The sequence below is a fragment of the Siphateles boraxobius genome, unplaced genomic scaffold (genome assembly GCF_051911475.1).
Source record: "Siphateles boraxobius isolate OS27281-9 unplaced genomic scaffold, OSU_SipBor_1 41, whole genome shotgun sequence".
Lineage (NCBI taxonomy): Eukaryota > Metazoa > Chordata > Actinopteri > Cypriniformes > Leuciscidae > Siphateles > Siphateles boraxobius.
In genome coordinates, this window is record NW_027509042.1 from 25,321,882 (window position 1) to 25,334,036 (window position 12,155).

At 41.5% G+C, this 12,155-nt stretch overlaps 1 protein-coding gene across 2 annotated transcripts in view; it reads right to left on the minus strand.

Annotated features, from left to right (window-relative positions):
* ccdc40 (coiled-coil domain 40 molecular ruler complex subunit) overlaps positions 1-12,155 on the minus strand; it is a 47,312-nt gene that overhangs the window by 16,392 nt on the left and 18,765 nt on the right. For both annotated transcript variants that reach the window (XM_077198981.1, XM_077198982.1), the window contains exons 14-15: positions 11,403-11,572; positions 746-837 (exon numbers count right to left, since the gene is read on the minus strand). In XM_077198981.1, the coding sequence (XP_077055096.1) occupies positions 746-837; positions 11,403-11,572 (262 nt within the window). The remainder of the gene's footprint in view (positions 1-745; positions 838-11,402; positions 11,573-12,155) is intronic.

Consider the following 12,155-nt stretch of genomic DNA (forward strand, 5'->3'; position numbering starts at 1 on the left):
CACATACACAAAACAGTGGAAACAGTATATATAACAGTATATATATAGTCCCATTCATTGACTCTACACAACATTGATTGTTCAGCTCTGCAGTATTGATTCTATACATTATGGAAATGCTCGGAGAATTCACATGAATGTTTATGTGTGTGTATGGCTGTATCTCAAACCTAGTGAGCTGCCTACCGAAACAGCATTTTTGGGCAAAAGACATGTTCAGAGTAAGCAGCTCACTCAGCTCCAATGATGCCCAAAAATGTTTTCTAGGAAGGCATTTAATTAGAATTCAGGTAACACTTTACAATAAGGTCCCATTAGTTAATATTTGTTGATGCCATATCTACCATTAACTAGCAATGCATTTGCTACAGTATTTAATCATCTTTGTTAATGTTAGTTAATACAAATAAAAAAAACTGTTCATGCTAACTTGAGCCCATTAAATAATATTAACAGATACAACTTTTGATTTTAATAATGTACCAGTAAGTGTTGAAATTTACATGAACTATGAATATATTCTTTAGAAGTATTGTTATTGATAGTTCATGTTAAATAATGAAGTTAACTAATGTTAATAAATGGAACCTTATTGTAAAGTGTTACCAGATTTTGAAACTCAGTCAGTGTATGTGTGTGTGTGTGTGTGTGTGTGTGTGTGTGTGTGTGTGTGTGTGTGTGTGTGTGTGTGTGTGTGTGTGTGTGTGTGTGTGTGTGTGTGTGTGTGTGTGTGTGTGTGACTCACTCTGCCTCCACAAGGCTGTTGATAAGTCTCTCTTTCTCTTCGCTTAACCTCTCCAGCTTCAACTGAGTCTCAACTGAATCCCTCTCGGCCTCCTACACACAACACAGATATACATAAAACTGTTCAAAATGTATATTAACAATAAATCATGTGAGTGATAATTACATGTCTGTTTAGATCAGGGATTCTCAACTCTAACTTCTGAGGTTCACTGTGCTGCAAAATTTAGACCCCAACGGCAAGCCTTTTTAAAGGTGCATTGTGTAATATTTAGGAGGATCTGTAGACAGAAATGCAATATAATATACATAACTATGTTTTCAGTGATGTATAAAGACCTTACTTAATGAACCGTTATGGTTTTATTACCTTAGAATAAGCAGTTTCTGTCTACATACATCGCGGGCACCCTTACATTGAAATGCGCCATTTTGCGCCGAAATGTTTCTACAGTAGCCCTAAACGGACAAATGCATTTAGTCACTATGTTGTCGTTCATGCAAAGAAGCTAGCTAAAGTCAGCAAATAAAACACTGACACAATGATGAACAAGTAACAATAATATTCGCAATAACATATCGTTTTACTGAATAATAAAGTAAACATAATTTCTTAATTTATCTTAATAAAGAAACCTTATTACTTAACTGGCTACTCTCTGTTGTCTCTGTCTGTTGTCTCAAGACGAGTACATCTCCTGTCAGCCACCGTAACTTTTAATGGTTGCAATTCGTAACCTCACCACTAGATGCCGCTAACATCACACACTGCACCTTTAACTTTTATTCATTTCCAGGAAATGAATCCTTGATTAATAAAATTTTCACTAGTTAAAATTAGTTATTGATATCAGGAATTAGATTTCTACTAGTAACAATGGCAATTTTTGATATCAGAAATTACATTTCCACTAGTAACTGTAAAAATGTTCATTCTTGATATCAACAATTGAATTTCAACTAGTAAAAACCAATTCTTGATATTAACAATTGAATTTCAACTATTAAAAACTATAATTCTTGATATTAACAATTTATATCCTGGGAATGGAAATAGGCAAGTCCTTTTGACTTTTAATCATTCACAGAATATGAATTATTGATATCAACAACTACATTTTCACTAGTTAAAATGATAGTTATCGATATCAGGAATTAGATTTCTACTAGTAACAATGGCAATTTTTGATATCAGGAATTACATTTTCACTAGTAACAATGCTAATTCTTGATATCAACATTTACACTAGTTCATTCTTGATCATTCTTGATATCAACAATTGAATTACAACTAGTAAACACTATAATTCTTGATATCTGTAATTGTATTTTCACTAGTGAAATGTCACCATAGGCTGACATTCAGAATCAATTGTTGATATCAAGAATTGATTTCTTACTAGTTGTAATTCCAATTTCACATATCAGAAATACAATTCTTACTACTAAAAACCTTTATTTTTGATATCTGAAAATGTATTTTTGATATCAATATAATGTCAGATATCTAAAATGGCTTTCTTAATAGTAACAATCACATTCATGATATCAGAAATTAACATTGTCACTAGTGAAAATGGAATTATTGATATCAAAAATTAACATTGTTACTAGTAGCAATTCAATTGTTGATATCAAGAATAGACATCTCAACTAGTGACAATTGAATTCTTCAATTGAGGGGCATCATTGGCTCAGCCCGGTTGATATGGCAGATGTGGACAAGGTTCGGTTGACGGTCTCCCCAATTTCCCAGGTTGGGCTGGTCGGCGACGCGGCGAAGAACTGCGTCCAACAGTTCTCTGCCGCCCAAGCGCAGACGGAGGCCATCCGGCACATCCTGCCCCGGCGACCAGCTGCTGCCTCCACCCAGCCGCCGGTGGCAGTTCCTTCACCTGCTCGTCGCCGAGGGCGTTCCCCGGCTGCCGCTCCCGCTGGGCCTCCGCAGCAGCCTCCAGCCAGGCCTCAGCATGGAGCCAGCCGCAGTAAGGACGCCCAGCCTGCTCCTGACACTGCCAAGCCAGGTGGCAAGCAACAGCGAAAGCATTCTGGAGCGGGCCGCCCAGGGATGGATGAGGATGCTCCAAGGAGTTGGTCACTGATCCACTCCCTCCCCCCGGGTGAGGGCCGGGTGGAGTCTTCGTTTGTGTGTGAAGTTCATCGCACTCAGGTGTTGAGCAGAAATGCTCCTGAAGCTCAGTGATTTCATCACACTCAAGCGTTGAGCAGGAATGCTCCTGTAGCTCAGTGATCTTCACGCGTAGAGTTGAACAATGCTCCTGTCTTTTTTGCACCTGTCGCTTGCACCTACTATGCCAGGTCAGGAGGGAACAGGTCTTGATAGCTGCCCCTTATTGGCCCAACCAGACTTAGCTTCCCTCAACAGCCTTCCTGACTTCCCCTGAATACATTTTCAGGGACGGGGCACGATGGCACCCGCGTTCTGACCCCTGGAGATTCCGGGCCGGTCCTACACTGGACACAGAGGTTCAGGTGACTATCGCAGGAATATGTAAAAGAGGTAGGGTACTTATGCTTAATAGAAGTAGAACCTACTCGTTGGTGAGTCTTCTCTGTGAGGAGATCCTGGGAGTGTTCGGTAATTTTAGTGCTCTCTTTCCTGCAAGATGGGTTGGAGTAGGCTGTTTTCCTCCACCCTCAAAATGATGTTGCCTCTTTTTCCATTTAACGCACATCACGATGCAGAAGCATGGGAAGCACGTCCTTGTCGTCAGGTACCTGAGGGAGCAAAGGTGAAATCCTTCAGCCCCTCTTTATCATCTTGGGCCTTATCTCTGGTGCAGCTGCTCTGCAAAGACCACCCCTGAGCCACTGCAGGCAGTGAGTTAAAAAATCTGTTTATAACAGTTCTCCTGCTCGCATGGTCTCTACTTGAGGGTAGGGACTTGCTCGCTTTCAGTCAACGAGTTGTGCCTGGAATTCGGGCCGGCTAACTCTCACAAGCTGAGACCCCGGCCTGGACTGTGCCCAAGGTTCCTACCTCTCCCGTAAAGGGACCAGGTGGTGAGCCTACAAGTGCTGCCCCGGAGGAGGCAGACCCAGCCCTGGCTTCTCTGTCTGTCAGCTTCATAGCGGTTAGACGTGTACAGAACGCAAGCCTTCGGTCCTCAGACCAGCTCTATATCTGTTTAGGAAATCAGCAGAGAGGAAAGGCTGTTTCCAAGCGAGGTTGGCCCACTGAATGGTGGCTGCCTTCATCTTGGTGAAAATTTCGAGAGGTACCTGTCCACTTAGGTGGTGAGCTCCTCTAAATGGGTGTGTGCTCCCTCCTAGGTGTTGACAAGGTGCGTCGCTGACAGATATTCTAGAGTTGGGGGCTGGGCGACACCCTTACCCCGGATTTCCACCAACTGCGGGACGGCTGCTGATCGGCTCCACTGCGTGTCGGCTCCGTGCTCCGCCGTCCTTCAATACCTACCAGATCCGGATTTGTTGCGGAACAGCTGCGGCCATGACTGACAGCTGAATTCACGAGGACACTCGATATCTTGCGAATTTACTTATGATCGCGCCTATATAACAGGATGTAGTTTTTTTTAACTGATTTTTTCACTGGGGTGAAAGTACTTTCCCAGATTTTTTAACTGGGGTGGTGAAGGCGCAATGGATAAGACACATGCCTTTGGTGTGAGAGACCGGGGTTCGAATCCACTGTGAGACACCAATGTGTCCCTGAGCAAGACACTTAACCCCTAGTTGCTCCAGAGGCGTGCGACCTCTGACATATCTAACAATTGTAAGTCACTTTGGATAAAAGCGTCAGCTAAAAGAATAAATGTACATGTAATGTTATGTAGTTTCTATAAACAGAACCACAAAACCAGCAACAGTTGGTTTCCATACAGAGGAACAACTCTGTGCTGATCTCCCTTTTTTGTGGAGATTATTGTTATTTTACCATGGGTAAGTACAATATTTTTAATTATATGATCAACTTATAAAACGCTAAATGTTTATTTTGGGTTCCTTTTTGAATGTATTTGGAAAGTAGTAGGCTGTGTAAATAAAGTTAACTATTGTTCTTGTTGGAAAAGGAAAAAGTATATAAAAACAAAATTTGTTTTGTTTAAATTTTACTTATGAGTGATAATAATGTTTTGGTTTTGTTTCTGTGCTCGACTTCCTGCGGCGCTCTCCGGCATCCGGCAAAAATTGAAACTCTGCGTATCTGCTCCGGAGGGCTGCGGTCGCGGAGCTGGGACGGAGTCGGAACGCAGTCGTTCCGCAGTCAGTGAAAATACACACATTGACTTTAATGGAAACCTATTGACTCTGCCGCCGTTCCAGAGCGGATCTGCAGCTGTTCCGCAGTTGGTGGAAATTGGGGATCACTTGAACCGCTGCTTTCCGTGGGCTCCCTTCTCATGAAGCCAGTTTCACTGTGAGCCCGGTTCAAAGTGTCGACTTGCTGTGCCCATTCCCCTCCTATGGACTGGATACGTGCGCCATTTCTACTCCAAGTCAAGTCAAGTCATCCTCATTTATATAGCGCTTTTAACAATGTAGATTGTTCCAAAGCAGCTTTACAGAGATAAACATATAATTTAAGGTAACAGAGATTGGTTTGGTTTTATAGTGGCTCTTGAAAAATCTTTTTTCCAGCTAAAGTTAGTTTTGATTGATTCACTTCCGTCTAAATGATCATTTGTTATTAAATTAGGGGCCGCTGAGACGACACCGTTCTCTCTAAACAGACTTTAAACGTGAACCTGTGATAGACGCTGATGGCGTTCACATGCGCATTAAGAATTGATTCTATAGTTATGTGCATTTGAATATATGTGCACAGGTTTGTAATTCCTTACAAACCATGCCTAAACAAACTACTTGTCTATAAATTTTGATGCAGAATTTTTATTTTATCTTATCACTTTGGGTAGGTACGCGAACCGAAAAATTCCACAACGCTTTATCTGTAGAGTGGTATAGGGATCCTCCATAGGGAGAGGCTAGTTGGCACTTCAGCACTGCATTGTCATCGGGTCCAGGCGAAAGTCCTTCGTCAGATCTGGAAACGGCCTGGATCCAGCAGGCTGCGGGAAAACCTCGGGATAAACAAAAACACTAAAATTAGCGTAGATGCCATTCTTCTTATGATGTAACGAGTACATCAGGATATGAGGGAAGTGTTCCCAGTTCCGGCTGACCTAATCTAAGCAGCCTAATATTGAATTATAGAAGGCTAAAGAGTGTTATGTGAATGCTAGGTCAAAGAGATGTGTTTTTAGTCTAGCTTTGAACTGACAGACTGTGTCTGCTTCCCGGACAATGTTAGGAAGATTGTTCCAAAGTTTTGGTGCTAAATAGGAAAAGGATCTACCGCCAGCAGTCGATTTATATATTCTAGGTATTATCAACTGGCCGGAGTTTTGAGATCGCAATAGACGTGAAGGACTATAATGTGTTAAGAGCTCGCTCAAGTACTGGGGAGCTAAACCATTTAGTGCTTTGTAAGTAATCAGCAATATTTTAAAATTTATACGATGTTTAATAGGGAGCCAATGCAGTGTTGACAGAACCGGGCTAATATGGTCGTACTTCCTGGTTCTGGTAAGAACTCTAGCGGCTGCGTTTTGAACTAGCTGTAGTTTGTTTATTAAGCGTGCAGGGCAACCACCCAGTAGAGCATTACAATAATCTAGCCTTGATGTCATGAACGCATGAACTAGTTGTTCCGCATTTGTCAATGAGAGCATATGACGTAATTTAGATATATTTTTAAGATGGAAAAATGCGGTTTTACAGACACTAGACACGTGACTTTCAAATGAAAGATTGGTATCAAAGAGCACACCCAGGTTCCTAACTGACGACGAAGACTTAACAGAGCAGCCATCAAGTGTTAGACGGTATTCTAGGTTATTACGTGTGGAAGTTTTTTGTCCAATAATTAGAATCTCTGTTTTTTCAGAATTTAGTAGTAGGAAATTACTAGTCAACCAATTTTTGATATCAACTATGCATTCCGATAATTTTGTGAATTGGTGAGTTTCGTTAGGTTTGGAAGAAATATAGAGCTGAGTATCATCAGCATAACAGTGAAAGCTAATTCCATGTTTCCTAATGATATCTCCTAAAGGTAGCATGTACAGAGTGAACAGCAGCGGTCCTAGTACTGAGCCTTGTGGTACGCCATACTGAACTTGTGATCGATAAGACATCTCTTCATTTACTGCCACAAACTGATAGCGGTCAGATAAATATGATTTAAACCATGCTAATGCAATTCCACTAATGCCAACATAGTTTTCTAGTCTATTTAAGAGAATGTTGTGGTCAATGGTGTCAAATGCAGCACTAAGATCAAGTAACACTAATAGAGAGATACAACCACGATCGGATGATAAGAGCAAATCATTTGTGACTCTAATGAGAGCTGTCTCAGTTCTATGGTGCGGTCTAAATCCTGACTGGAAATCCTCGCAGATACCATTTCTTTTAAGAAAGGAACACAGTTGTGAGGATACTGCCTTTTCTAGTATCTTTGACAGAAAAGGTAGATTTGAGATTGGCCTGTAATTGACTAATTCTGTAGGATCAAGTTGCGTTTTTTTAACAAGCGGTTTAATCATAGCCAGCTTAAAGGTTTTTGGTACGTATCCTAGAGACAAAAATGAATTAATGATGTTAAGAAGAGGATCTATGACTTCTGGAAGCATCTCTTTCAGTAGTTTAGTCGGTATAGGGTCTAACATACATGTTGTCGATTTAGATGAATTAACGAGTTTGCAAAATTCTTCCTCTCCTATGGCAACAAATGAATCAAATTTTACCTCGGGGAGACTATAATGCACTCCCTGATGTGATGCTGTAGTAGACGGTTGCATAGTTATAATTTTGTCCCTAATATTATCAATCTTATAAGTGAAGAAGTTCATAAAGTCATTACTGCTGTGTTTCTTGGAAACTTCTGGGCTTGAAGCTTTCTTTTTCGTTAGTGTAGCCACTTTTTCAAATAAATACCTTGGATTATGTTTATTTTCTTTTAATAGGGTTGAAAAATAAGCAGATCTAGCAGCTTTTAAAGCCTCTCTGTAAGCAATCGAGCTCTCCTTCCATGAAATCCGAAATACCTCTAGTTTTGTTTTCTTACAGTTGCGCTCCATTTTTCTGGCTGCTCTCTTAAGGGCCCGGGTGTGCTCGTTGTACCACGGTATTGGACTATTTTCTTTAATCTTCTTTAAGCGCAACGGAGCAACTGTATCTAAAGTGCTGGAAAGGAGAGAGTTAAAAGTTTCTGTTGCAATATCAAGTTCTTCTAAGCTATCTGGGATGCTGAGACGATGAAACTGATTAGGAAGATTATTGATAAAGCAATCTTTAGTGGCAGAAGTGATAGGTCTAACATACTTGTAACACGGAGTTGGCTTTGCAGCCTTGGCTAAATGTAATTTACATGAGACTAGATAATGATCTGAGATGTCGTCGCTCTGCTGCAGAATTTCAACAGCATCAACATTGATTCCATGTGATAATATTAGATCTAGAGTATGATTACGACAATGAGTAGGTCCTGACACGTGTTGTCTAACTCCAATAGAGTTAAGAATGTCTTTAAATGCCAATCCCATTGCATCTTTTCCATTATCTACATGTATATTAAAATCACCAACAATTAGGACTTTATCTGCAGTCAATACTGATTCTGATAGAAAGTCAGCAAATTCTTTGATAAAATCTTTATGGTGCCCTGGTGGCCTGTATACAGTTGCCAGCAGAATTCTCAAACTTGATTTATCGTTTACATTATATATTTTTACATTAAGCACCAACACTTCAAAAGAAATATATTTTAAACTAGATTTTTTAGTGGTTTTGAAAATATTACTATAAATTACAGCAACACCTCCCCCTTTGCCTTTCAGGCGAGGTTCATGTTTATAACAGTAATCAAGAGGGGTGGACTCATTTAAAGTAATGTAATCGTCTGGTTTTAGCCAGGTTTCTGTCATACATAGCACATCTAGGTTATAATCTGAAATCATATCATTAACTATGAGTGCTTTTGAAGTAAGGGATCGAATATTCAGCAACCCAAGCTTTATTGTTTGCTAATCTGTATTATATCTATTTTTTATTTGTTGAATATCAATTACATTTTTAACCTTAGATCGGTTTGGACGTTTTTTGGATTTCCAAATTCGGGGAACAGACACAGTCTCTATATGATGATATCTAGGTGAAAGAGCCTCTATGTGATGGGATTTATCTGACCTTGGTGACGCGAGGCCGCTAGCAGACGGTCGGTTTAGCCAGTTTGTCTGGTTCCGGACCTAAGCCCCAGATTGTCATGTTTTGTCTCTAAGACTATGAGCCAAATTACTAGAGAGAAGAGCAGCACCATCCCAGGAGGGATGAATACCATCTCTTTCCAAAAGGTCAGGTTTGCCCCAAAAACTTTTCCAATTGTCTATGAATTCTATATTATTTTGCGGACACCACTTAGACAGCCAGCCATTGAGTGATGACAATCTGCTAAGTATCTCATCACTCCTTCGAACAGGAAGGGGGCCAGAGAAAATTACAGTGCCTGACATCGTACTTGCGAGTTCAAACACCTCTTTAATATTAATTTTGGTGATCTCCGTCTGGCGGAGTCGAACATCATTAGTGCCGACGTGAATAACAATCTTAGAGAATTTACGATTAGCATTAGCCAGCACTTTTAAATTTGCTTTGATGTCAGGCGCTCTGGCTCCCGGCAAACATGTGACTATGTTGGCTGGTGTCCCTATTTTCACGTTCCGTGTAATAGAATCACCAATCACCAGGGCACAATCAACAGAATTCTCAGTGGGTGTTTCACTGAGTGGGGCAAATCGATTTGTTGTGGTAATCGGAACGGAAGAGTGGTTTTTTGATCCGTGACTAGAGCGATCCCTCACTTAATCTGCCTGGCTGCACAGGCAATAATTCAGCCGGAACCGAATCATGTAAAGAGTTCACTATGCTAGGCGCATCCAAAGTAGAATCTAAAGCTCTAGCACACTTACTATCCTCAATTAAAGTTTGGATGCGTGTTTCTAATTCTAAATCTTCTCCGTCAGCCTGACTGTTTCCTTGCATTTATCACATATAAACCCTATATTGCCGACGGGGAAGGCTATGCTAAACATGTAACATGAAGTGCAGGTGACAATAACAGGACAAGACATTACTCACCGTGTTTGTTGACTGATTCTTACTCACCTGGGCTTTTTATCAGAACTCAGAGGCGCGGGCGCGCGAGAGAAAAATAAATAAAAAAACTGAGCGCACGGGTGGCGCGTTAACAGGCTAGCGAGTTACTAGCGTGTTGTTCTAACAATAACGGAAGCTAGCGATGTCAGGTTAATCTGAGATGTTGTCTAAGCTGTATTTAGTAGTATAAACAACTAGAAATGGTGGTAAATGATAGTTCAAAACAGAAAGAAATACAAAGCTAATACGAGGCTTAGACGGAGCTTACAGCCTCTAAGCAAACAAAACACAGAACGCAGCTAGGCAGACAGGAGCAATCGATCAGGATCAGGTACAGCAATCGAACAGCAATCCAAACAGCAATCCAAACAGATTAGTTGAGTGAGTTAACAGAACTCCAGTGAGTTCCCCTTTCCGAACCCTGTTGAGTTCCTCCGCACCCCTCCGACATCGGAACGTGGCAGAACGTCTGGTGTTAGGAATACAACTCGTAAGCAGTGTGGAACCTGTGTTAGGCTGGGTCCTTATGTTGCGATCCCTACGGTGATCCCACATGTGTATTCTTCCATGGTACGGTTCCCTATGGCGAGCCTGTATCTTCCCTCAGCAGAGTTTTTGCCGTCACTGTCAGCTGAGTCTACCCCCTTCTTAGGCTGGAGCCACCCGAGTGACTTCCATATGTTGTACTGCCCGGTCTTCGCACAGTTCATATGTGTATTCTCCACTTTTCCCTTCGGGTAGGTTTGGCTCCCGCAGCATCCCTTCCTTCCATGTCAGGGATTGCTTTCCCAGTGGTCCTTTGGAACAGCAGTGACATCACAAGCCTAAGCCCTTGTGCTTCCCCGCCTGAAAAGGGTGGGGGCATCAGGAGGCTTTTGTCTAGGCACTGGAAGGTGGCAGCTTTAGTGGCGCTTTCAAAGGTTGGTCCCCATTCAGTCGACGTAAGACTACGTCTGACGTTCTCGACTGAAAGGGAACGTCCTGGTTGCGTATGCATCCCACCGTTCCCTGAAGAAGGGAACGGAGGACGTAGTCCCCTTGCCACTACAGCTGGACCACCGCTGACTCCGGGTTACGCTCGGGTCCTCCGCGAAAAAGCAACTAGTGCGTGCATCCACTTCAGTATTTATACCCACGCTGCGGGGATGGAGTGTGTGATGTGAATCACGCACGGCAATTCCATTGGCTCGTTCAATAGTACTCAAAGAACATTGGCTCTCTGACGCGATCCCCATTAAGTCGATGTAAGACTACGTATGTCCTCCGTTCCCTCCTTCATGAACCGTGGGCTGCATACGCAACCAGGACGTTCTTTCTTACTGTAGGGTGCGTGCATGGGAAAATTACATACAGATGACAAAATGAAAAGAATAATAACAGAGGAATACAGAAAAAATTTGTGTATAAGGAAAAGTCCTGAATTTCCACATTAAGCTACACAGTGTGTAGAGTTGTACCTTGAGTCTCTGTCTGAACTCTGTTTCCATCAGACTGTTGCTCTGTTGCAGGGCTTGATTCAGATCGCTGTTTTTACTGAGCAGAGAGTTCAGTTTTACCATGTCTGCCATGAGAGCTTTGATCTGTTTATCCAGATCTGTCTGCTCGCGCTGCTCCAGCTCCATCTCACCTTATATAAATAAATATAACCATACGCATAGGATGATATCAATAATGTATTTATTCACCAGACTCATTTGATTACTTTGAGCTTTGTTTGTTCTCTTTAGACAAATGGTAAAAAGGTCTGCACTTGATATACTTAAAGTTATCAACCTTTTTAAAAAAACTGGATACTATGAAGTGACATTATTCTACTCACTCTTCAACCATCGAACATTAAAAGGAAACTTAAAAGTGAAAAAGCATTAACAAAGTACTTTCAACAGACCATGAATTACTCAGCATTTAAGCAAACACTGCTAATTAGAATTAGAAGTGAAAAGGCCAGTAGTGGTATTAACATTAAGTGGCATGGCATTTTATGCACAGAAATCATTGGCTTAATCACTGTGCTTAGTGGCACATCCAGAGGCACAACCAGTTTTCATTGGCAAGTGCCAGTAGATAGTGGAATGTGCCACTAAAACTTGTGGCATGTGCCAGTGGATAGTGGCATGTGAAAATAAAACTTGTGACGTGCCGATGGATTGCCAATTTTGTACCACTGCCAATGTTGCAGAACATATGTTGTGGCACCTCCAATAGTGACT